Genomic DNA, 27566 nt, shown 5'->3' with positions numbered 1-27566 from the left:
CATGAGCATACCAACGCAACTACCAACTTAAGACATTAATTTGACATCTACAAAACTTCACTGTCATTTTCTGAAAGGTGGGTGTTAAGAAAAGTATTTTAAAATACTTTTCTAGATCTTAGCATTCAGCAGTCAGAGCAGGTGGGCTAGCTGTCTGCTAGTTTGAGGTCAGTCTGTCTACATAGTGAGTTCCAGGATAGCCAGGGTAAAAGCCTGTTTCTTCTTCATCATCATAGTTTACTGGTAAAAACCTTTTTAGAAAACATTCCCTTTTCTGTTTTGCTAAATTGTTTATATTTAATCTAGTCAGAAACTTCTACCAATGAATTATGGTTTAGACATGGCAGCATCATAGAAAATGAAACGCAGCATTTATCTATCCCATGGCTACTTTACCATCATGTTGGTAAAGTAGCCCTTACCAGGATACAAACAGCTTTAATATATGTCAGAGTACGTCTCAGCATCCCAAGAGCTAGCTCATGGAGTCAGAAATTGCCAAAAGCTGAAGTGTGGCAAGGGCAGCTGATTCCCAGCCCTCGGGACCAGTAATGAGGAGGGCGTTTGGAAGAGTTGGCACAGATTAAATGCCACTGGGTTCTCTGGTGCACACTGGACTGCCGTGATGTAGGCAGCATTATCTCTGCCTCATATCCATGCCCTGCAGGTAGAAATTATGTTTAGGATCCTATCTGGTGCCCAGTAGAGATTCTTCTGGGAGCCAAGAATATGTAAGACATTTGTCTTTTTGGTCTAGTGATATAACTCTTTGGTTTGCCTAGAATGAACAGCTGTGAACTGGCATTATCACAAAGGGAATTCAGAGTGCTGGTTACCTTTGAGAAACCAGAAGTGTTAAAAACAATACTTGAACTTTCTGGCTAGACTTAATTGATGTTGTTCATGTTTAAGTTTGTCCTCATTTAACTCTGTTCTAAGGAGCTTAATAAAGGTCTGTATATTCACACGGCCAACTCTTCACACAGTGTGACATTCCCAGCTCATTTTTAAGCATTTGCCCACTGTCAGGGAATTCAGACTGCTTGCTTGACTTGTAGACAAATAGAGGACAAAGAGTCACTCTGATTCAGCTGTGGAACAGAAGTGAATTTGTGTAAAACAAGTGCACAAGACAAAGGTTAGGGGATTTTGCCATTTCACATCTGATGTACGCTGCCTTCATGGAGAGAGTGCAGCCAGGAGTCACTGTAAGTGCGCGGGAGGAGAGCCCCAGTCCTCAAGGTGGCATTGGCCCTCGTGACCATGAGTCCCCTCTGCAAGATGTAGCTGAAGAGCAGGGATGAGGAGACAGATTGGGAAAGCCCCGCCTTTACATAGAGGACCCTGCTCCCGTTCTCACAGCCCTTCAGGATGTCAGGCCGCCTGAAACCTTCAGTATGTACGTGTTGTTACATGTGAGATCTTTAAGAGGTTTTGTGGCGAGTATTTCCACTTGTTTCCTCATACATCCCAGGTTTTGTCTAAAAGAAAACTCCAGTGTTCGTGAACAATGGAGTCATTGTGTTGGGCTTTGAATTCAGGTCAGAGCCATGCCTCTTAGAAGCTGCGTGTTTGCGCTTGACCATTTGTTTTGCCCGAAAGAAAGGGTAGGGTGGGTCCTCTTAGAACTGCTAAGGAAGAAAAATAAGGAAGGGGCAGTAATAATTATGTGCGTAGTTCATGTTCCAGGTTCCCTTACAGCTGAGTGTGCGTCTTCAACGCTTCAAGGAAATAACCTTTAAAATCAAATTAGAGTAGTGCTTTACGAATTCCTGCCTGACTAATTTGCCTACCCAGTAGTTCTTGTTGAAGTCATACTATTCCTCAACCAGCTGTCAGAGGGAAGCACAATATCAGGCTGTGGAGAAGGTTCACATTACTGATTTCAATTCTCATTGTACAAAATGGTATCTGTCAAGGTGTTGTGAACCAGTAAGAGCAGAAATAGAGCCACAAACCCATGAAGAGAGAGAAAAGGTTGCTGGGAGCCCAGATAGTACTTCTTATTTTTGCTGTTTTTTAATTGCTGGATGTTTGTGTTTTGCATGGGTAGGAATGCAAGTCTGTGAGTGGTCCCCTAGTTTAGAAAAGCGGCTGTCGGCTACAAACATAGAAAAGGCATAAGCAGCTGTAGAGGCAAGTGTCTGCTCCTGTAAGACTGACCAGGAAGCAAGTTAGAATCGAAAATGAATTTCATGCTGTTTTTCAGACAGAATTTTGTGGTGTACAAAGAAAAAAAAGTGAGCAGATTAACTGCCTCCTATAATGTGTTGCCTGCGGCCAGCTTCTGTTTGCTGTCTGCAAAATGAAAGGAGAATAAAGTCTCATCCATAGATACTGTTTCCAAAACCCTAGTGATGGGTAGTGACCAGCTCTGGTGGAAAAACAGGAAGTGCTTTTTTATACAGGGAAGATGTGTTACATTGTTGTTACTTTAAAACTTGGTGGGTGTTTTAAGCTTTATTACATTTATGTGCTGGGGATTGAACACTTTGCCTCTGTGTACATGAGGCAACCATAGGGCAATGTGGAAGAATCCGTTCTCCTTCCACCATGTAGGACTAAGGAGCCAATTCACTTTCCTCGGGCTTAGCTGCTGGTACTTTTAACTACCAGGCAAACTCCCTGATCCCAAAATACATCTTTTTTTTTTTTAACTGAAGGGTGGAGACTGAGTCAGAATCTTACTTTGTAACACTCCCCGACTGGTCCTGATCTCACCATCCTCAAGCCTCAGCCTCCCAAGTACCGGAATTACAGGTTTGCACCACCACCCCTGGCTCAGATCTGTTACTTTGGACGTTCAGAATATGGCTATAAGCCACAGTCTTGCACATGGCCTGGGGCTAGTGTGCCTCTTGAGGTGTAAGATGAAGCGCCACACATGCCGAGGGGCCCGTTCCTCCAGCTACAGTAGCCGCTGCCAGGGACAAGCAAGAGAAGCAAGAAATGCTTCAGTAATGAGGGGAAGGAAGCCTCCACTTGGCACCTCATCACCACCAAGTGTTTCCTTGAGTGTCGTCAGTGTCCTGGCGAGGAGACTGTGTTCCGTAGACTCTCCATAACGTACTAGAGGATGGAACGTCCATTCTTATTCATGCTTGACACAACTGTTGACATTTTTAGATTCCACTTTATGTTAATTGAATTGCACTGCTAGTTCAATATACCATTGGCGTTCACTCTTCCCGGTGTAAAATTGTTTGACTGGGTTTTCAGGAGTTTCGTTCCTTAGCCGTCAAGCCCCCAGTATCAAAATAAAAGTGACACAGGTGGTCACTGTTTTCATGTTTAGCCACTGTTGAGTCACATTTTCTGTTATCTCCAAATACCAACTATCCAGTGATCAGACAGGCAGTACTTTCTTATAAACCTGTGGATTGCCATTCTGCCTTGTGTGTTCAGAGCCTGTGCATCCTTGGCACAACATGGGCATTAATTGTTTTATTTGTTTCTGTCAGTAAATGAATAACAAAAGAAAGAATTGACTGTTATACTGACTTTGTGGCTTAGGGTTTAGTAATCAGGAAGTTTAATAAGGAAGTAAAACACATATCTTTTCTTTTGCTGATCTTATTAGAGAAGTATTTATTGTAATAGCAGATCCGCACTCATTGTTTGACAGAGCAGTATAAATAGATGGGTAAACCATTGTTTGATCTGACGTCACTAACATGAAACAGCAACACAAGTGATGATGCTTCTGACCCTCAGCACCACACGCTGCCACCAGTGATGACATCCTTCTTCTGGAAAACATGGAACTTCTAGCACGATGCCTTGGCAATCGCTCCAATGTGTAGAAGCAGCAGTAGTCAACCAGAGGAGGTTGAGCATCTCAAAATAGAGAAGGGTCCCTTATCTTGTTGCATTTGAAAATAGCATCCATACGGAGTACTATTTCAGAGAAGTGACAGTGTAGAAGGGGACTCCTATTGTGCTTTCCACATTTAGAGAAAGTTTATATTCTCCGAAATGGGTATTGGAGCAAAGGGATGTGGGACAAAGGTATAGTCGGCTTCTCTTTGATAGAATGCAGATGCTCGGGTAGGTGGCCAATTTTTGCACTGTGTCATTTGCTCGTGTGTGTGTGTGTGTGTGTGTGTGTGTGCGTGCATGCGCGTGCACACATGTGTACCCTCAGAGATCAGAAAAGGTGTCAAATTCTCTCGGAGCTCATAACAGGCAGCTGTGAGAAGATCAACTTGGTCCCCTGGAAGAGCAGCGAGTGCTCTAAACCATTGGGCCATCTCTCCAGCCCAAGCACTCAGATTTTAAACCCTGTGACGACCAATGAGAAAGCTACAGTGAGGATCACTCCCAGAGACAGCTGGGCTAGGACACCCTAAGTCGAAGTGGCTTAATGTATGAGGTGTTTCTTACTAAAGAAATTCCAGCACAGGTCACATGGGTCATGTGATCACAGCAGAGACCTGGACTAGCAGGACACTAAGAAACTTGAGCACAGCCTCAGAATTGACCTGGTGCTGTGGTACTTGTTTGTTCTACAGAGCACAGTGATGTGGCCTGCCTGATGCCAGGGAGTCTGGAAAGTGTGGGATTGAGAGTGACATGCAAGTGGGTAAGCAGAATTTGTATATTAAAGTCCGCCAGCTTGAGGTACACTGAACCCAGCACCATAGGTACATCTTCAAAGTCTAATCATCTAATCATGTGTCTGCTGGCTATTTCCTAGACCCTAAGCGTGACTGGGGGTGGCGAATTCTACCACCACATCATTTACTGGCATATCCATTGGCTGTGCTTGTGCCTTTGCTTGAGAACAGCCACAAGTCATTATATTTCATATTTAACAAAAGATTAATCTGATTTATCAGATTTTAAAACTGAAGCACAATTGGATGAAACTCTGCAAAAGAGATTAACCACTGATAATTGTTGGCGAGTAATAATGGAATGGGAAGTTCCCCTATGGGTATGGTAAACATTTACCGATAACTGATAGTGGTCAAGATAAAAACATATTTGCTTTTCCCATCCCCTTTCTCCACCCTCCACCCTTCCAGTCATTTCATCCTTTGAATATTGTTGCTCACTGAGAAAGAAGCCAGCTTGCCCGGTAGAATGGTATACCCCCGTAGTCCCAGCACTCTGGAAGCTGAAGCAGGAGAGAGTGGCCTGGGCTACAGAATGAGAGTCTGTCTCTAGAACAGCAACAAACAGCAAGACTAAAGGTGCAAGCTAGTTGTCTTCCCTTAACTGGGCATTAGCAGTGTACGAAGCTAGGTGTGTAAGTGATATGGCCACTGACTAATTAGCTGTAACCTTCAAGCGGGAAAAGCGTTGTGAAAGAACCAAACCCTAGACATCGGCACTCACCCCGTTAAAGAGCAGAGATGTGAACAGGTGTTGATGGGCTTCAACATTAAAGCATACAGAACTTAAACCTGATAGTCACTCCAGATGAGCCAGCTCAACCCTGGGTGATATTCTTGAGTCTCCTGTTGTCACCACTTCCCTGTAGGTCCCCATTTTCCTTCGCTGTTCAGTGGTCTGAAGACATCCCGCCCCTTAAGGTGGACCCATTCTTGGGTGGGTACCAAGACCTTTGATCCTTTGGTTTTCTCAAGCTGTCCTGGACAGAACTGTGCTACCTTTTCCTGGGATGGGGGGATGGACTTTCCACCACTCTCTCACCCTGCTCCACATTCAGCTTTCCTTATTGGGCACCTTGGGCCTCCCACACCCAAGCCAAACTTCCTCTTCTGTCTACGATTGTATTCTTTTCCACCTCACTCATGGCTCCTCCCTTCATCCACATCCTTTTCTCATCCCTTTATAGTAACACTTTGTGTCTTTGAATTCTTGAACGAGTTTATTACACCTCACCTTTTTGTGTTAAGTGCACGGCAAGTAAATGCCCTATGGTTGCTATTCCTTGAATTTGTTTCGCTTTGTTTTGTTTTTCGAGATAGGTTTTCACTGTAGCTTTGGAGCCTGTTCTGGAACTAGCTCTTGTAAAGCAGACTGGACTTGAACTCACAGAGATCCGCCTGCTTCTGCCTCCCGAGTGCTAGAATTAAAGGCGTGCGCCACCACCGCCTGTCTTAGTATTCTTTGAATTCTTAAGTGACTTACAGTGTCTTGCTAAATTGAGCATAATGAAGGAGGTGCCATCTTTTGATCTAAGATGTATTTTATGTTAAAGATAGGTGGGCGAAGGCTAAAGAGATGGCTCGGTCTGTCAGGTCTTGCTAAGCTAGTACGGGGGTCTGAGTTTGAGTCCCCAGCAGCTGATATCCGTAATCCCAACACAGGGGTGGAGAGTGGGGGTGGAGGGGATCCATTGGCTAGCCATCTGCAGCCCATATCTGTAATCCCAGCACTGGGGTTTAGAGCGAGGGTGGAGGAGGTCCATTGGCCAGTCATATGCAACCCATATCCGAAATCCCAGCACTGTGGTGGAGGGGTCATTGGGCAGCCATCTGCAGCCCATATCTGTAATTCCAGCACTGGGGTGGAGAGCAGGGGTGGAGGGAGCTTTGGCCAGCCATCTAGAAGTTCAAGCGAGGTAAGAGATGCTATCTCAGAAAGTATTAGGGAATGAGGAAGGACCAAAAGCGGGTAACCAACCTGAATTATGGAAGAGAATGGAGAACTAAATGTTTTTCTAGTTCTAATTTTGTCATGGGTATTTGTTTGCTTGGGTGATGGATAAATGCTTAAGAATATTCTTGATAGTGAAAGAATGGCTTCTCTATGTAGAATCTCATTGGCATGGGTAGACTTTGGGTCTGGTTAATTTTGGTGTGTGATGTCTATTTTATTTGCAAGTTATTTTAATAATAAAGTTTTTTAAATAAAAAACATGGAGGGTGGTAGAAGACATCCGTCCTACACACAGACACAACACACATGCGCGCGCGCACACACACACATGCAACACATTCATTGTCAGCTGTGTAGTTTCCACTCCTTTCTATGACTTTAGCTTACTGAGATCTCAAAGTGCCTCGGATATAGGATGTGCCTAAAAGTAACATTTCCCTCTAAAATCATTTCCTCTGTTTTCACTGATAATATAAAATTGTTTAAGGACCAGGAATTGAAATTAATAGTTCAGAGGGACATGCAGCAACAAAAGGAAAAATATTACTGTTGCAGCTAGGCTGACTAGTCTATGAACCCCAAAACCTCTGCCTGTCTTCACACACCCCGCCGGCCCAGCTGTGGGGTTGCACATGTGATGCTGCTTCTGTGTTTTGCTGGACTCCTGGAGATCCAAACCCAAATCCTGATTTTTATGCAGCAAGCACTTGACCCACTAAGCCATCTCTCAAGCCTTGCATTCCTTACTACCTGCTGGGCCATGCTGTTTAATACAGTTATTTCACGAAGATAAAATTAGAAATCATTTCTCTTCCTGGCCAACTCAGTGCCAGTGTAATTCCTGTACCATTCTAGTTGGGTTTTTGTTTTTTTTTTTTTAATTGTAAAGATAAAAAAGTCTCTTGGTTTTTTGAGATAGGGTTTTTATGTATAACAGTCTTGACTGTCCTGGAACTCGCCTGATAGACCAGGCTAGGCTCAAACTCACTAAGATCTTCCTGCCTCTGCCTTCTGAGTGCTGGAATTAGAGGTATGTGCCACACCACCCAGAAAACGTCTTTTAGATAATAACGAATTTCCTGTTTTAATAGTAAGATGCTGCCTTATGTAGATGCATTCATGCTGTTAAAGGGTGCAGTAATTTTCACTATCTGGGCTGGTGACAGTACAATTTTTGCTCCTAATAATTCATCTGCCATGTGCTTGGTTACATGTAAATAAAATTTTTAATGATAGTTTATATAACCTAGTCTTTGCAAAATACCTTACTCATATATTTACGGTTTATTTTCTAAGATATCCTGTTTACTGAGTGGGGAAATTTTAACGTCGGGGAATTTTTCATGCACTGTTTGTCTTTGGCATCACAGACCCCCATTTTGCTCCGCCCTTTACATCTGCGCGTGGGAACTTTCCCCGTGTGCACAAGGGATTCAGAATGAATCAGTGTCTTGGAAATGTGCTCTCTGCTTTTTGCTTCCTTTGTTCCTAAAATAAACTGAAGGAGTCCCCTTCCCACCACCTTCTGGCAATGATTCCTCCTGGATTTAGATAGCAAGATAGAAGGGAAGGTTTCCATAACCCCAGATAGGACGACTTCTCAACACTGTTGAGTATACTTGGTGTTGACTAATTTCATAGTGACACTTTCTTGTTGTTCTCGAGAAAAGTCGCCGCTGGGGTGGGAAGGAACTGCGTCCACTCCAAGCCTCCAAATCCTCTTTTATTTTTTCACCAGGCAGCTGTTGACACAGCTTAGGCTTTCCGAGGAAGTGGCTAAATAAAAGTGTAGCCATACTGAAGTGAGCAGGCACCAAAGCTGTCTCAGCAGCTAGCAGCTGTGATTATATGGTTTCGGAACCATGGGGACTTATGTTCCTGCTCTGATTTCGTCATGTCACACTTGGCTGACACGCCAGACCCTGCTGGGTTTTGTTGTTGTTGTTGTTGTTTGGATTTTGGAATGTGTGTTTGTTTGGTTAGTTTTGGTTTTGTTTCTCTTTTACGTTTTGAGGGGATAGGTACATCATTGAAGCGATTTTTGTCTCTTATATTTGTGTTCGGATTTTTTCCTTCATGTGTCTGTCAGTGGTATGTGTGCATGAGTTCTCAAACATGGATGGGTTGTGCATGTTTGAGCAACTGCGAGAACATGGTTGTGAAGGCCAAAGGTTGAGTTGAGTATCTTCCTCTGTTTCTTCCCATCATATTCGCTGAGGCCTGAGCTCTAGACTGAACATATAGCTTGCTAACACAGCTCGTGTAGCTAGCCAGCTTGCTGTGGAAATCCCATCCCTGCCTTCAAAGGAGAATTGCAGGCAGGCAACCACATTCACCTCACATTTGCATACATTGTGAGAATCCAGACTCCAAGCCTCAGGCTTGCTGCTTGTGCAACAAGTTCTTTAACCAATGAGCTGCCTCCCCTGGGAAGCATGTTCTGATTTTAATTAATGATCTCAAGTATGCAGACATATAAAAGCACAATAACTATTATAACAACAATCACCACGAAATGTATTTGAATGTCAAGTAGGTTTTTTTTTTTTTAAGATAGAGAGTCGGGAGGCAGGAGTTTTATCGATAAGAGTCGGAGCAGAATGGAACAGAAGGTACAGAAATCTCACGTGTGCCTTCCACCTCCACGCATGTGCACAACCTCCCCTGGTGTGGTACATGTGTGGCAACTGATAAAGCCACATTAACACACGGAGTCACTGTCATCCCGGTCCATAGTTGTCAGGGCTGTTGTCAGTCTGTGTGCCGGGACGATGTGAAATCAGTCATTGTGAAATCGTGGAGAAGTTAGTTTCTCTACCTCGAAAGACCTCTGGGCTCTGCTGGTTCTGTTCTCTTGTGCCACAGCCCTTGACAACCCCTGAAGTTTCAACGTCTACACTTTCTTGCCTTTTTCAGGCCCCCATAGAGTTGAAATCCTTCCTGCGGCCTTCTCAGCGTCTTTTGCTAATGTGCATCCCGATTTCTTTGGTCCTCTCTTGGCCTGACAGCCCAATTCTGTTCACACAGATGTGTTAGTTCCTTACTTTGGCATTGCTTTGACCAGCTACCTGACAGAACTCACTTCAGAGAGGGAGACTGTATTTTGCCTGACATTTTCAGATGGTTCAGTCCATGGCTACCTGGTCTCGTGCTCTTGGGCAGAGCATCCTTGCATCAGGAATGTGCGACAGCAGGTGTTCCTTTTCCTCCTGGATGAGCAGTGGTGGTCAGGAAGTTGCCAGGGCTGCTTGCAACAACAACGTCTGTGTGCACGCATGCATGCACACACACAAACGTACATATGAGAAGACAGAGGCATGGAAACAGTTTATGGGGGAAATGTGAGGGTCTTCAGAGCCTGCAAGTAAGATCTTTTGTGAGTGTCTGAGCCCAGCAGCCTGTGCTCGCTTGCTCTCTCTCTCTCTCTGCAGTGCAGCTCCACGAGGAGGAACACGCGGTGAGTGGGAGCTCACCAGATTCGGATTAACTAGTTCTCAACCACTTCCTCCCAGTGCTGCAGTGTTTTCATTCCATTGTCCCCAAGAGCCCCCTCCCAAAGTGGGCTTTCTGTGTGTACTTCCCACGAGCCCCATCCTAACACAGACTTCCCTGCATTTACTGTTCTCCTTGCTGTGGCTGTGATGACGCCATTGTGGCTTCTCTTCTGTGCCCCTTTCTCCAATGAAATATCAGTTCAAACTCTTGAGGGGAGGAAACTAAGAGTGGTGCTTCCACCTTAACAGACATGGCGAGAGTCACTTTAACAGACAGCAGAGTCTGTGACAGCCTCCTGTAGACATGCCGTGTGCCACAATGTTGGACACTTTGATTTTATGCTAGCCTGATCTGTCTGTGTGGATGTCGCACTTGATCATGTATGCCATGAAACTATTCCTTGGAAAGAGAAAAGTTGTTATTCTTCCCTTGTGTGTGTTAAGGGAACCTGGGTTTCTCTTGACTGTCATGCATTGAAACAGTTCGGCAAGGCTTGTTGTCCATCTTACTTCTGGGACCTTGGTCATCTGTAGTCAACAAGGAAATAAAGAAGGACAAGATGAGCTTCAGGTTGAATCCGGATCTAATTGACTACATAATTGTACCCACTCGTTGTAAGGGCAAACTGCATACTGATACTTGAGCAAAGCAGGTCTAATGGTGGCATCTGCATCAAAGTTATTGGGAGTGGTTAAATCAGACAAACTCAAACAATGCATTTTAAATATTTATAATGTGACACTGTAGATTATAATTGCCTCACTCCCTATCCCCACCCGCCACTGCTACTTTATTTCCTTAAATAAAGCATGTTTGTGATTTGGGTGAGTATAGTGGCTTTCCTTAGCATACCTCCCTAGTAATCAAGCATTGTTCTCCCTGGCCCCTTCCCCTGAGCACACGATGGCAAATTAAATATATCATGGGATACTCTGTCACCTTGAATGTAGAGACCAACGTTCTAAATTCATTTTATATGACAGTGTCTCTGCATCTTTGTCCCCTTGACATCTCATATTGTACAGCAGTGTATTTCTTCCAGGAGAGATAAATAAATAAATGGTTATGTTGCCGGCCATAGCTGATAGCATTTGGACACTCCTTAGCATGGCTGAGGGTTGCTTAGCCGTCTCATCGATGACAGTTGCCTTCTCAATGTTATCATCCGTCAAATCACCTGAGTGTTTGCATGTGTCTGTGTGTGCATGCATGCTTGTGTGTGTGTGTGTTGTGGGTTGAGAAGGGGAGAGAAGGGATTGAAAACTTCACCTGTATTTGGATTTGACTTTAACATTTATAATCATGGTCTTAACAATTCTGTATCATTAAAATTCTCACATTAGTTTCCTCATGTGCATGTGTACATGAGTATGTGTGTGACATAAATGAGGAGGTCGGGGGTCAGTGTCATGTATTTTCTTCTTTGACTGTACACCTTATTTTTTGAGGCAGGGTCTCACTAAACCAGTACTCACTGATTAGCTGTGCTAACTGATCACTCACTATGGCCCTGTCCTACCCAATATTTTGTGGGTACTTATGCTATTTTACACAGCAAATGCTTTTTCTGGTTGAGCCATTTCCCCTATGGCTCAGGAGTGAAGTGCACTGGATCATCTTCCAGGGGGCTCAGGTTCAATTCCCAGCCCCCACAAGGCAGCTCACACTTTCTGCAACTTGAGATTCAAGGGATCCATTCTCTCTTCTGGCCTTCATGGGCATCAGCCATGCATGTGGTGTATAGATAGACATGCAGGCAAAACACTCATACGCATTAAGTTAAATAAACAAACAAATAAATGAATAATTGAGTGAAAGAGCTGTTGACTGCCTACAAAGTTCTATAAGTACCTGCAGTTACCAGTTAGCCTGATAAACCTAGATGCAAATATGATTTTATTAGGAACAGGGAAACAGTGTGACAAATGCCTATGTCATCTTTTTTTTTTCAGTCTTTAATTTTGCGCACACATTTCCCTTTGAATATCATGGGAAGTGACAGGAATGGCAAGACTTCACCACTTTACCAATTCTTCCTTGAAACCAAGCTCAGTGTTTACTAAAATTAAAGCCTCAGACCACGCCCAGCTGCCAAGCATTTGTTTTGTTTTAGTAAATTATATTTCTTACTATTACGTACACATGTGTGTGACAGTATGGGTGTGTGTGGATGTCCTATGGCATGTGTGTAGAAGTCAGAGGGCAACCTTGGAAATAGTATTTTCAGCTTAAGTTTATCTTACAAAATGGTATTTCATCATTTAAAAAATGGTCATTTTTGTAGTAAAATATAGTTTACATATAAATTGGATTAAGAACGAACCTAAAATGAGGTGTTTTAAAAGCCACCACTAGATTTGAGAAGGTGGGGTGACTTCAAGGGACACCTTCTCTTCTGTAGGTATTAGGAGAGGCCTGAACTTGGCCCAGACAGTACCCCAAACCATGTGCCTAAAATCCCTTCCTGAAATGGCTCCTTTTGGTCACTCATTTATCCAACACTGTGTTATTTGTATTTTCTTGAATGCATAAATTGGCAGTAGCCGCCTTCCATTCATTTATTTGCAAGTACGTGTGTACAGGGCACATGTGTGTAAGGGCTTGCCTGTGTTTGGGACACACATAGGAAGGTGTACACATGTGTACATGTGTTTGTGGGCAATGTTGATCTCAGGTCCTTCTGTGATTACTCTCTGTTTATTGAGGAAGGGTCTCTTTTTTGATTCAGAAGTCACCTCTCAGCTTGCTTGGCTAGCCAGCCTTCTCAGGGGATCTGCTGTCTGCCAACTGAGAACTGGAATTACATGTGACTCCCATCATGGCCAGCATTTATATGGGTTCTGGGGACCCAGACTCACTCTGGTCCCTACTCTTACACCACAGGTGCTTTATCCACTGAACCCTCTCCCCAGCTCCACCCCCACCCCCAGATCATCTTTTAAAGAAAAGGAAAAAAAAAGAAGCCATTTGTAAAATCCCAAGTGAGTGCCCCCTATCTTAAATTTAGACCAAGTTCTGTACTCTTTCAACTTGGTCCTTTTATCACATGGCCTTGCTTCATTTATTTACTTTTTAGGGGATAATTAACTTTATAACATCTTGTTCATTTTTTGAAACCATTTCATTGTTTTGCCCCCACAGAACAGAATAGGGTTTCTGACATTGAACATGCTGAACCCTTTGTCGTACAAGAGGAGGTCTTTGATAGGAGACCAGACGAACTCACCCACAGGTTTGCTGAAAATAGTGTGTGCTCTCCAGCTGGCCAGCCCTGGCAGGAACTCACTGCTCATCCTGTTTCTCAACAGTCAGTTGAAAACATTCACTACATAGCATTCAGTGTGAACTTGCTTGAGCCTTCTACACACAAATGTACAAGAGGTCTTTAGTCCCATTTTCCAGATGAGAAACTCGGTCAAGAGAAGGCTCAGAGCTGATAATCTTCCAGCTCAGTGATTCCTGAATTAGCACCAGCACCCCAAGCTCTGATCATGCCCAATCATCATGGGAGATCTTTCCCTATCCCCAGTATTGGTGCCTGTGCATACACCTAGACTTTGTACTTCTGGTGGGCAGTATTTCCTTACCCTTGCTTTGAGGCATCGGTCCAAGATATTTAGTGCAACAGAGGTGGGTTTCAGGGCTAGCACTAAGGGGAGGCATCAGGCTGCAAAGTTTAATAGGTGTTTTCTATCATCATTGGACAGCCCTGCCGTAGGCTTTGGTGGCCTTACCCTGGTGGGCCTTCCAAGAAGCTAGCTGCACAGACACTTACTGCAATAAGGAATGGTCAGTTAATCTGCTGGTCAGTCATGATTTATTTACAAAATTCACAGGGGAGCAGTTGGGCTCTTCTTTCCAGGTTTGTCCTGTGTTTTGAGTCATGGCAAGCTTGGTGCTTAGCACACTCATTCTAATTGCTTTGGTGGCTTGATCATTGCACCCTTCTGACAGGGACACCCTTCCCCTTTGTGACTTCATTTAAAGCCTGCTCCCATCCCCTTGCCCTTGTTCTTGGGCCTTCCTGGCTTTGATGGAAATACCACTGTGTTCTTCTGATGGTCGCTTGGCATAGATATGGCTCCTTGTTTCAGAAACTGCTTTTGCTTTTAATTTCAAGCACCTTAGGCAGAGAGCTCAGCTCTTGGTCTCAGCCTCTAGGGATGTCCTTGCAGTCATATGGTGATCTTTCTCATCCTGTGTTTTACCCTGGGCACTTTGTTGTTGTATTATGTTGTGTTGGGTTTGTTTAAGTATTCTTGGGGATTTAGGGAATCATCTGAAAGATAAATATATACCTTTCTTCAAATAATCTGGTAAGGCAGTCTGCCTCATGACCTTACCAAAGAATAATGTGGAGTTCCAGGGTTCAAGTATGAGCCTTGCCACCTTCAAGTGATGGACACACCTATTCTTCTTCCTTCTTCCCTGGTGCTCCAAAGGATAGGAGTTATAGAAAGATTGAAAACCATGGCAACCACCAGGAGTTTCCTGTGGAATTGCCTCAAAATGGAAAGGACTCCTTCCAGAGTGGAGAGGAGATGGGATGGATGGGATGGGATGGTGCCCCCATCTGCTGAAGGGACATTTAACAGTATCTGGAAACATTTTTGATTGACCTAACAGAAGAGCTAGAATGGCATCTAAGAGACCAAAGAAAAGATGCTTCCAAACATCTACAAAACACAACCACCACCCCTACCCGTACACACACAGGAGACATTCAGCCCAAATGCTAATGGCGCCATCTATCCAAGTCCTTATTAGAATAGCATTTATTGAACCTAGTTGTTCGATTTTATAGTAGCTACTGTGCACAGTGCAGCCATTTTCATCCTTACTTTATGGTCGTAACTAGGGAATTTCTCCTTGCTTATGAAGCTGCTTCTGGATCTACATGTGATTTTAATTTTAAGCCCCAAACTCTATCCGCTCCCCTCCACAGTAAGAACTAATATGATAGGCAGCCACTCCAGAGAGGTGGCTAGGGATGTGTGTCCTAAATGTGCGTTGACTTAATGACTGGAGCCCTCTCTTAAGGATCACATCCTCTGAGTCTATTTTAAAACAGGACTTGTCATTTTGGCTCCTTAGCCAAGCAGATATCCCTTGGCCACAACAAGCAAAATCCCTGGGCTTTGTCTGTGCACCTGTGAGTCTTACTGCTATAAATATCTCAACCCTATTGGGCCAGAGAGCTTGGCCTCCAAATAAGCAACCAAAATGACACCCCTCCCCTTGTCTCCTCCACATTCCTGCCCCATAGTTATTTTTATCCACATGTAGAAATGGATCTACCTAGTTCTTGTTTGGGAGAACAGCAGAGGCCGGAAGGGAATGGAAGGGGAAATTGAACCTTTATATTGTTAGGATTAGAGTTTACAATCAATTTGTGAGCCTCTGCAGTTCCCCAGATACCTGCCAACTCTGACCCTAAATAATTAAAAGTAAACTGAGGAGCTTTTGAAGCCTGGTAGCCTTGGCAGCTGTCTGTCAGAAAGGTGATGGCCAAGCTGGAGTGTGCTATAGGCTTAAAATATTGCAGCAAATGCAGTGTTATGCCTGCCGTCCTACAGATACAATGCTACTCTAGAGAAACTGGAAGATGGCCGTGAGCCATAACCCATAGTGTGTCCCCAGTAGGTTTTGGAGATCACTAAGTGGTTTTTGCTCTGTGCCTAAAATGACATCTGCTACAATCCCAAACTTTCTCTATATCAGTGGTTCTCAGCATGTGGTTCATGACCCCTTTGGGGGTTAAGAACCCATTTCACGGGGGTCACGTATCAGATATCCTGCATATCAGATATTTTCATTGCGATTCATAACAGCAGTAAAATTACAGTTATAAAATAGCAATGAAGATAATCTTATAGCTGGGGGGTCCTACAACTTGAGACATCGTATTAAAGGGTCGCAAGCATTAAGAAAGTTGAGAACCACTGCTCTCCATCCTTGGAAATCCTTAGTGAGCTCATTTTCTCTCAAACTTGATACCAAGGAAACTAATGTTCCCCAAAGCTTTAAATTTTTTGCTTGCTCTAATGCCATTTCCACTAACACTGTATGTAGAAAGGGGAACTATTTCTTTGCCATGTTTTTCCTGCCCTAGGAGAAAAAAGTTTTAGGTCGTCACTGAATTTTGCAGGAAATGTTTTAATTACCTCTTTAATAGACCTGACTGGGTGATGGATTTTATGCTTTTAAACCATGTTTCTGCTTAGTGGACCTCATAAAGAATTTGAAAACTTACTTCTTACACAATTTCAGGTTGACATCTGTAATTTATTAGTAGTTGGATAATTTAGTCCAGTAGTTGCAAAAGCTGTAACACCAAACATATTTCAGAAAGAACCAGGATGCCAGGTGATTTAGTCCCATGGTGGTAGACACAGCTCATTTTGAGGAAAATATCAACCACAGATTGAATTAGCAAAGCTATTCTTTATTGTTAACGTTAACTGGCCATATTGAGCTCATTTTTCTGGCAAAAGATTCCCGACTTCATCTTTTAAATCAAATACACAGAAAAATCAAAATTCTTATCATCCTGTGAGGTTGTCATCTTGGTGAAATGAGGCGAGGCGTGTCTTCTTTCCATTTACTTAGCTTCATTGCCGTCCCCAGGATCACATATTTTCCAACTGCCCCTTCATTCTAACTTAGAGACGACATGTACTGTGGTAAGAATCCAAGGGATGAGAAAGGAGCCTTCCCTGGAAAGCCAGGAACCGAGACTCCGGAAAGCTAACACAGGACTCAGTAACTTGTGCAGTTATGACCGCACACAGGACAGTACACATACTATAACTCAGCACAGTCGCAGGGAAGCTGGCATGTGGAAGGATCTAGACCAATTGCTAAGAACTGTCCTGAACTCTGAGAACTTTGTGTATGTCCCCAGGAAATGCATGTTCCAGTTAGAAGAACTCTGCTTTCGATGATAGGGTTAGGAAACGTAATTTTAAACAACTATATCTTTTTTTTTCCAAGCTTATATTTTACTCATCTTGTGCGTATATGATAATACAAATGAGGAAAAAGGGACATATTGGGGAATCTGCTTGTGCCAAATACTCTTAACATTGTGTTTTTTTGGAATTCATAGCCCTGGTGCTGGAACTTTGAGAGGCTGTGGAATGGGTACTGCAGCATGGCCAACTAGGGTTTCCTGAGGAGGGGGTTGCTTGAAGGTGATAGTATGCCATCAAGATGGGGAACTGTTGATGCCTAGCTAGCTGGGTTTATGTTCTGGCTGCTGTCTCTGTGTTCTGTAGCCTAGGGAAGGCTTCTTACCCGCCTTTGGACAGTGCTGGCCCATGTGAGTGAGCTACGTGTGAGCTCACATTCTTTGCAGTCTTGAGGTTCTCCCCAGAGCTCAGCTGGAGTTTCTCCCCTGCACACTGATGGAGTCCACTGGCCAGAGATGTGACTGCAGCCAAAGCATGACCAGTGGAGAAAAGAGACCTAGAAGGATCTACCTAGGATGCCAAAGCTCATATTACAAAGCTTGTTTCGTGGAGCCCTGAGAAAAAATGAACTAGTGTTCTTGCATAAACCACTGTGATTCTAACTCAGTGTCCTTAGTCACTAGATATCCAAGGATGAACGAACACCCTACACTTATGTTCCCATGTAATATATACAGTTGCTGGTTTGTAGTTCTCCATATGTTCAAACTGTTGACCAGCCAGAAAACAAGATGAACTGTCGGTTCCTTATGCTTTGACCTATGATGAAGAGTTATTTTAGCATCAAAATGGTGAAGTCAAAATAGTAACTTATACTGAACTCATAGTACACTTTATCAGTTTCCTGACACTGCATTGATTATTATGGGTGTCTGGCATTAATTACCTAAAGTTATTCTGTTCTTTGGTACTGAAGAGAACAAGACCCAGAATTGCTTTTTTTTTTCTTTTTACATATCCACTATTAATATTAGCTGCAGAAAATTACATTTTACAACTTTCCAAGAGAAGATACAGGACCAGTGCCTTGAGAAAATAATCTAAACTCTTGGGAAATAAAAACATAACAGTACCTTAAAACTCTAAATACAGAATTAAATGGTTCTTATGTAAATTCAACAACACATTTAGCTCTTAAGGACAGTATCAGATGAGTGGCTTTGTAACAGGTGGATGTGTGTTAGCAGGCCATGTTCTTTGAAGCTTGTTTTGGTGAGACAGTCAACAATCTAGGCTTCCTCTGCGAGGAGGTACCGAAGGAAGGATGCAGGTAAGATGCTGTCAGCCACGCCACATGCACAGGTAAATAGCTGTATAGAAAGCATCTTTGCCAGAAACTGTGTGTGCCAGGGCATGACCGTGAAGCAGATGCCCCAGTTACTATGAACCCAGACTGTTCCTCTGCCATGTGATATTTTGATTGTGATCTGACAAAGCTTGCTTGGAGTCAGAGAAGCAGGGGAGCAGCTGCCATCGCTTCTTACTGCTACTGTTCCTCTGTCTAAAAAAGGCTGAGATCCTCTCTCAGTCCTGACTCCTCTCTGTCTACAGTCCTCCAAACAGTGGCCTTCTCCCTCTGAAAAGATGTGCATCGGTAGATTATAGAGAGTGCTCCTGGGTCTTACCTGATAAAAGACTTATCTTCACAGCAGGGGGAAAGAGAAGGATGGCAAGGACCTTCAAGTCCTGGTTTCCTGAATAATCAGCCATCTGGACTTGCTGTGATTAGACTTGCAGACAACTGGGAAAGAGATACTGCTGTGCTGTCTTCTGGAATGGACTTCTTACCCCCACTGTCTTCCTTATTATGTAGGCCAGAGTGAAGTTGAGAGTGTTGGTCTTAGAGGTGGGGACCAGGCTCCAGGCTTAGAGACACTGCCTCGGCCTGCTGGTCAGAGACCCCAGGTGGGTGTGTGTCAAGCCTTCCATTCCTGGGAGACTAGACCCTCATGTCTCTACAGCAGGATAACCTTAAACTTTCCTCAGCTGCTCTCGACCCAGTCCACCTCCTCAGCAGGCTGTCCTTGACAGTCGTCTTCTGTCTAAGGCCCTGCCTGCCTTCTCTCCTATAAGCAAGGCGCTTGAAGCCTTTGAGATTCTTCAGGTTAGTCTTGACTGACAACTTAACACAACCTAGTGTCGCCATAGTGGAGAATCTTTGTGAGAAATTATATAGATTGGGTTGTCTTATAAGAATGTCTTTTGGGGATTGTCTTGTTAATTGATGTAGGAAAAACCCACTCCACTCTTGGCAGTATTATTCCCTAGTGGACACTCCAGCAAACACTCAAAGTTTATGTCTTCCATAAAGTGATTCTAGCCTTGACTGAGTCAAACAGGGTAGTCTCATGGTTCTGCAGCAGGCCCTGCCCCTGTTACAGAGAAGCTTGGTTGTGTGGATTTGAACACACAGTGGATCTGCACACATGGGCTGTCCAACTTGAGATGTTAAGAGGTGTGTGCCATGGCATCCTCAGAGGGATGAGGAGATGTTTGGAGCTCAGTATTGTCCACGAGAGGGGTCTGGGCCCTAGAGTCCCTGCCCAGCATCCGCACCCCTCCAGTTGACTGTATATTCAATTCTGATCATCAATTGCTTAGATTATAAAGATCGTCCCCTTGTCCCCCTGTTGACCCTGCACCCAGAATGCACTTAATATTCAAGGGAAGAGTGAGTGAGTGAGTGAGTGAGTGCTCTCCAGTGACCTCCAGCCCCCTGCCTCCCGGGGGAAGAGCATATCAGGAATATCATTTCCCTAGTGTCATAGCTGACCACTCAGAGCAACTGGGACCCCATCTGAGCCCATGAAGGCCCAGTGCATGATGGCCTAGTTATGTCCCTGCACCATATCTAGGCTGCAGCAGCAGGGCTGCTCTCGTCTGCCAGCACAGCTGTCCTTGTTCTGTCTACCTTTCTGTGCCTTCTGTTTGTGTCTTCAAGAAAAACATTCCTTAAAATAGATGTTCTTCCTGACGGCGATCCAGCTGGTGCGGTGTGACCACGCCACCTCCCCGATGGCTTTCACTGGGGCCTTCTCAGGTCCTGGGAGTTTGCTGTGAGGTTGTGTTGACACGAAGGCCTGGTTTGTTGTTACAAATAAGAGCTACTGTCTCCAGGACACACCTTACTCTGTTTCAGTGAGTGACGGGTTTCAGCCCTGCTAACAGGAACTAAATGACACAGGAGCCAGCAGTGTGAGATCCATTTAAATCTTCCGCTCTTGCCCCTTTTTTCCTTCCGTGTGTGTGTGTGTGTGTGTGTGTGTGTGTCTATGTGTCTATGTGTATGTGTGTTCTAATACATGTGAAGTGAATTTGAGTAAGAACACAAGGATTCAGGTATTTCACTGTGACACATTTTCTTGGATTTTAGTGGAATGCCATATGACTATGATCCCATTAAGTTATCATATTTTGAAACATTTCCCATTAAAAGCCAGAAGCCCCAGGTGGTGAAATATGGGCTTATGGGATGCAGGCATCGGTGAAGAGGTCCCTTGTAACATGAAGAGAAGTAAGAGAGATCATACAGCGCAAACTGCACTGGAGGTGCAGTGGTGGCCGGTGTAGCGAGATGCGGGCAGAGGTGAAGGGGACCTTGTGTAGCACAGGCTCTAGGTGGAGGCGCCATAGGGTGAAATACCGGAGAGGCTTATCCAGTGCCCTCTGGGCAGAGGTGTAGCAGGACCTGCTCAGTGAAGGTGTGGTGTGGGCTGTAGGTGGAAGTGCAGCAGGGTTCGTACAGTGGGGGCTGTAGTGGCTAGTGTGGATGCTTGGGCTCTGAGGATGTGAGCAGAGATCTAACGGCTGGAGATAGAGGGGCTTGGGCAGCGCTGTGGGCAACGGTGCAGCGGGAACTCATAATATGTCAGCGGCAGTAGAGTGGGGGCTTGTGTTGCCCAGGCTGTGGGTGGAGACCAGTAACTCCCAGTGTCCTCTGAGCTGTCACATTCTCCTGTCTTCGTGGCACAGGCTGACGTGCCTGACAGGAAGAACACACATCTTCCTTCTTGTTCGTGATGACAAAGCCGGCGCCGTGCCTTGCTGAGGAATGAGACGGGGTCTAAAGAAGGAATGTGTGGTGACCTTCAGGTGGCTCTCCAGATACTGAGCTGTGGAGGAGTCACTGTATTTGTGACATTTGATCCAGAAGCTTCTGTGAAGGTTACTTAAGCCGTCTGATCTGTAGACAGACGCATGCAAGCTTCCAAACGGCTCCAACACAAACCTTCTCCCCCACAGAATCACTATGGTGCCCCCAGGCTGAGAGGCCAGGGAGAGTGGTTGAATGTGTGAGGGGAGGTCATCTTTTAACTCCTGGCCTAAAACTAACTAAACACGTAACTGTGGTTCTGTCGGGTCATTGCCCCCCAGGAATTTCTGACCCTTTTCGGTGCCTTGCTTTATGGATGTAGCACCCACCCTACATACAGGAACTAAATGACACAGGAGCCAGCAGTTGGGAGAAGGTTGTGATGTTTGCCTCAGTGTGTAATATTTACAAAGATGCACCCTATAGTCTGTCCTGATGTTGGAATTTTAAATTGCTAATTTACATTGTAAGTTATATACACATGGATTTGTTGTTAGAAACTCTAATCTTAAGTTACTACTTACATCCAATGTAAAACTTAAGACAGTAAGTTTTCCACTGAGTAGCATTCAATTTTATTCTTTTGGACAGCACATAAAAAAGAAAGAACTTTTGTTGTTGATAATTTGGAGGGGGGGTTGTGTAATATGTGTGGCCAATGCCTGTGGAGGTCAGAGGTGAATATTGAACCCTCATCTGTCTCCCTATGCAGGGCTCACAGACACACCCCACACCAGCTTTGTTGCATGGGTCTGGACATTCAAACTCAGGTTCTTGCACTTATAGTAGCAGGAACCTTTACCCACTGAACCATCTCTTCAGTTCCAAAAAAGCTAAGACTCACAGCTCAGTCCCTGTGTTCACTTACACGTATAACACAGTTCTCGTATTTCGTGTGAGGCACTGTTATTTTCCATTACAGTTTTTCAGTGAGGGCCGCAATGTTGCTCAGAGTTAGAGACATGCATCATGTCTTGCATTTGATTCCCAGCACTAGAAGAGGAAATAAAAGATCTCACTGATCACTGCCTGCATATGTAGCTGCAATAGTATAGAGGCTTATTTGTAATAATTGCTGATGTTTGTGACATATCTGGCCTTAGGGACTCAGTGTGGCCCCTGAGGATCCACCCTTCTTGGTTCCCAACTACTTTCATCTGCAACAGTCCCCTGCCTGCTCCTCTGTCTGGAAAAGAATGGGGCAGTGGGGTGGTGGGGGTGCTTGGTGAGTTTGGATGCCACCCTGCAAGTGCTGCTCTGACCCATAGACCCAGGTGGACTATATGGGGTGGGCACGTTCCTTGAGAAATGAGTCTCGTCTGTTTTGAAGACACATGAGCTTTGTGTCCACTTCAGAGCTGCCATCTCTAACTAGCATGCTCATAAGGACACTGGGGCTGCAGTAGGGTTTCACTGGGGCCGTGGTTCCAGTTCCCAGGCATCCAACCCTGATGACACTTAACAACGCTGGTGACATGCCTCTGTGTGAATACAGCACACTCTCGCTCCCATGCTCGTTTTAAAGAGCAAGGCCGCAAAGCCGAGTGGTGTGCCCCTGTGATCCCAGAGTGTAGGAGACCATGCAGGAGGATCTCAAGTTGGAAGATAGCCTGGGATATGTGAGACCCTAGATCAAAAAGGCAAAGGAGACCAGGCTGTGCTAGCACATGCCTTTAATCGTCTTGGCAGCACTTGGGAGGCAGAGGGAGGCAGATCTCCCAAGTTCGAGGCCAGCCTTGTCTACACAGAGAAATCCTGTCTCAAAATAAAATAAAATAAGGCAAAGGAGGTAGACTATAAGCAGAGTGAACGATCAAATGAGTGAATGGGGAAAGCGGTCCTGAATTTAGTTCGTCGGCATTTAATGAGTGAGCATTAAGGTCTGTGTGTTTGTTCACCTTTCCAGTAATGTCACTGTGACATGCCCATTTTAGAGACTCCAGTGTGTGTTCTTACTGTTATGTACATTAAACAAGCATTGTCATTACATTGGAGGATTATTTAATGGCGTGTCAGAAGAGAACATAAGTAACTTTGTTACCTGTACATCTTCACCCTGGAGGAAAAAATGAGTAATACTGTTTGAAATTGATACCATTACTACTTAGAGATAGTCACAAGAAATGCCCAGTCTGCCGTGGGTTGCAGTTTCGTCTCCCTAGTTTTGTGTGGTCAGCATGTTTGTTGGAAATATTTCTGTATCGCAGATTATTCACAGTGGCTTGACTGATGTTTTTTTATAACATGGATTTAAGATGTCACTCTGCGGCAGTGACAACCTAAAGATGTGGTGATGGCCACAGATTGTCTCTGTCAGGGTCTAGGCAGGAGCCTCCACGTGTCATACCATCCTTGATTTCTGTCACAAACAGGTGACAGAAACTCGTTGGCATGCTGTACACCTCTAAAGTCAAGGCCTCCAGGGGACTCACCTCTCCCCGCTGCTTCTGTGACGTATTCTGTTGGAGTGCTTGCCTAGCGTGACGGAGGCTCTGCTCAGTCTTCAGCAATGAAAAATACAACACTCCGCTGCCTGAATCTTCATTGGTTTGGGAATGTTTTGAAACCTGTGTTTCTCAGTCAGACACATCTTCCATTGACTGATGAAATACCAGTTTAAATCCGTTTATTCTGACTAAACACTCTCTTGCACCTGATCCCAACTCTCCTGATAATAGATTAGTAAAAACCTTCCATTTCCTTCCTCGATGAGGCTTTTCTTCTTTGGGTGTTTGGGAAATCGTTGCTACCACGCAAGGAGGAAACGTGGCCACAAGCGAGCAGATTCCCCAGCATGCCTCGGAGAATTCAGTGCACTTTGTGACTTGTGGAGGTAGCGTGGAAAGTGGCATGTGCCAAATGACCATCTCGGCAGAAACCCCCGAAAGTTACTCTGGACTGTGTTGTGAGAGTCCCCACAGCTGAGATGCGACACCCGAAGAGAAGCCCCAACTTGTTGCATACCTGCCTTGCTCTCCACGCCTTACCGAGATGCATAGAGCGCAGGTTGGGGTAAACTCTAGAACCCGCTGCCCAGAGGGAACCTCATCCTCTGGCCGCTCACACAGCACTCAGGTATACGTGCCTGCTTCTGCAGCTTGCTACGGGCCTCACCACAGCCAGACACACGGCCTCTGTTGGATGCTCGTCTTGGCAGTGTTTGTTGCTCTCGCCGTCAGTGCTGGCTGTGTCCTTGGCTTTTATCGTTTGCCTGGAGCTGAGCTCATTTGGCCAGTTTGAAACTAGGATCTCTCCAGCAAAACAGTGAGGATGTATATAGATGGTCCCTGGGTTTTTGCTAAACTACATTTCAACAGTTTGTGAGTTGTCTTTTAGATCTCCCTGTCCCTTGATAATCACATGCTATGCCCTTCTAGTACCAGTAGTTGGGGTAAAGGGGAGGGAAAGTCGTAATGGCAATACTGCCTGTCTCTCGTGCACAATTTCTGACTGATACCAAATAAATCTATTTCTTTTGTTGGTTTTTTTATTGTATGGTTAAAGTGATATTTATATAGCTAATACAGAATTGATAGTGTCAGCCAAGCAGAGGACGAATGTACCAGCTCCATAATTCCTCAAATGAACGTCATTGGTATGAATGAGAGTGGTTGGAGTTGGGACTGCAAGTTAGGTGGAAACTCTGCCATTATTTTCCAGGCCTTCTGCCGACTGCTGCTTCATCATGCAAAGTACATTGGCACCTCTCTTCCAGTCTTTTGCTGGACAAGGATCCCATGTTGTTGGGCTGTAGCAAACACAGCTAAGAAAATGCAAGAACCAAGAACTCCAAAATAGCATTCGTAGCAGGGGAGATGGTTCAGTCAGTGAAATGTTTGTCATGCACGCATGAGGACCTGAGCTCAAATCCCAGAACCCATGTGAAAATGTGGGTGTGGTGTGTGCACTATTGGTAAGCAGGGACAGGTGGATCCCTAGGACTTTCTGGGCAACCAGCCTGGCATGCATGGTGAGCTCCAGGACAATGAGGGACCCTAGTTCAAAGAACAAGATGGACTCTGCCTGAGGAATGATACCCAGAGTCAACCTCTGATCTTTCCTTCACATGTTGCATGTGTGCGTGCACACAGATACAGAAAACAAATGCACGCACAAGTATACGAGAGGCAGCTCTCGTTCTTCATACACACCTGGCCAGTGTTGAGTTTCTAGTATCCTTCATGCATCATCTGGACGAGACAAGCTAGCTTTCCAGTTAGTCACATCTTTAACCTATCTAGAAGGAAGTGCCCAAGACTGGAGTAAATCATTTTCATAAACCTTGTTCATGTTTACCTGCGGTTTCACTAAATGGGAGTAGAGAATTGGTATCTGTAAATTGGATTATTTCTCAGTAAACCAATAGGTGCCAATAAGGATCTCTGTGTCTCATTGCTTTTTTTTTATCAGCTAATTGTGAGAAGGGTTTGCCTCTATACCCAGGATTTTCCAGCTCTCATGAGTGTGTGTGCAGTAGAAGCAGCTGTGCACTATGGGGGAGGTAGTTGTTTTGATCTGATTTGTGCCCAGGTCCTCTGAACCCCAGAGGTCAAGCCACAAGTGCTGTGACCACAGGACATACATGATCCTGGCCATTGGGTGCTCTAGTCTGGGGTCTGACCCTAGGTAACTCCCAAAGTCTGAGAGGGGACTTGTGAGTCCCATAACCAATGCCACACTGGTCCCATTCAAGACATGAAGAATGATGCTGTGTAGTTGGTCAAGAAAGCAAGGAGCACAGCTTATCCGAAATTACAGACTTCCTTGCTAGATGCGGATTCATCAGTAGCATACTTACTGAATAGAAAACAACAAAAAACTTTTTCTTTCCTTCTTATGTCCTGCAGTTTATAAGATGTATCCGTGACTAAGCCACTCATACTTATTCAGACTCTGCGCTCTTGCGAAGCTCTTGCGTTTATAGAAGGATTAAGTGCGTGTTGAAATGCTCCCAACAGTTCTGTCCTGCCTTCTTTTTAAACTGGGTCCAACTCTGCCCCCAAACCCTAAATGGCCTTCTGTGCCTCTTTCCTGGCTGGCCACATGCTCCCAGCCCTACAAGAAGATCCCTTGCCCTTCCTTTTGGATGTAAGCACAGAGTGCCCGTCACCTTCCCTTCACACTTCCAGGTCTCCTGGTGACAGCTTGGTGCCTGCCTGGTGCCTCATCTTAGACCTCTGCCTTCACCCCTCCCCCTTTCGCCGCATCCATACCGAGTCCTGGACCTACTGTCTCTTTGTGCAATGGGATGGTTTTTCTGCCCCTCGGGGGAACAGAGAGCAACATTAACACTTTGCTTTCTTCTTCACAGACACGAGACGACTTCCTGGGTCAAGTGGACGTGCCTCTTAGTCACCTTCCGGTAAGGACAGACAGTTCCAGACTGTTGCATGCTAGGGGTAGGGTTTTAGGGATATCTGGCTAGGGTGTCTGTGGAGTATGACAGGCATGGCAAAAGGGCTGAAATGGGGATGTGAGCTCTGGCCTTGGCTCCTTGCGAGAAGGTGGCCCTCTGGAGGGGGTCACATAGAGGTTAATTTAGCTGTAAAAATCCCTGTGTCTGAATCACATGAAAGCCCTTGTCAACAGCTCTGCCTTGCTCCTCCTACTCCTAGCTCCTCCACCTTTAGATACAGCCCCTTATGGAATAGTTATCTTCTCCTGTCTTTAGCGTCGTTTTTGTTTCCCATGCGGCCTTTGGTCTGGCTTGTTGTTCACTTCCCTTTGGTTAAATAAAGCAACTACATCTGCACAGGCTGCCGTTTCCCAGGTTTTATGTTTACGACTTTCCATCTGCTCAGAGATGGAAGAGAACAGTTGGTTCTGAGTATGCTTATCCACTGGAAGGTTCCGCCCTCACCTCAGAGTGTTCCAGGTTAGCCTCTGTGGCTCTGCCTCCCTTCCTCCCTGCTCAGGGAGCAAACGGTGGGGGCTGTGGACTGTGACTGGGGTTTTGGGAGTCACCTGCACACAGCATCGGTGTGAATAGGATGGGAGACAAGAGCTGGAAGCCTTGGTGACAGTGGTGCCTCATAGACCAGCTGCCCTTTCCTGGATTGTCCTGCCCACCTCCTGGCCACCTTTCCCCAAACAGCTCAAAGTGTCATAAGTAGCAGCTACAAGAGGAGAGTCAAATATTTCTGCCTTACAAGGGCATTGTGTTTTTCACTCCTTGTGCCCGCACGTAGCATAAATAGTCTATAAACTAAAGTGCCTGGAGGGATCTAGTGCGAACCTGCTATGTGGAAATGGGGAACGCCAGGGAAGACTCCTACCAGGCAAGCTTTGAAGCTCTGCTGAGAAGGAATGCAGCCAGCAGCAAGCCATTTACTCTCTCTCACTTGGAAGCTCAGAAAGAGAGTCTTCGGAAGTGCATTAGGATATTTTTTGTTTGTAAGTACAAAGAGGAACTTCAGGTGCCTTATGGGTGTACTGCA

At 45.0% G+C, this 27566-nt stretch overlaps 1 protein-coding gene across 8 annotated transcripts in view; it reads left to right on the top strand.

Annotated features, from left to right (window-relative positions):
• The window catches only part of Nedd4l (NEDD4 like E3 ubiquitin protein ligase), a 320155-nt gene that overhangs the window by 219804 nt on the left and 72785 nt on the right, over positions 1-27566 (top strand). For all 8 annotated transcript variants that reach the window (XM_041639326.1, XM_041639330.1, XM_041639327.1 and 5 more), the window contains one exon: positions 26441-26491. In XM_041639326.1, coding sequence (XP_041495260.1) covers positions 26441-26491 — 51 coding nt within the window. The remainder of the gene's footprint in view (positions 1-26440; positions 26492-27566) is intronic.

Source organism: Microtus oregoni, unplaced genomic scaffold (assembly GCF_018167655.1).
Source record: "Microtus oregoni isolate MIOR12 unplaced genomic scaffold, Mior012 000057F_ref0000458, whole genome shotgun sequence".
NCBI lineage: Eukaryota > Metazoa > Chordata > Mammalia > Rodentia > Cricetidae > Microtus > Microtus oregoni.
This window is presented reverse-complemented; position numbering and strand designations above follow the sequence as displayed.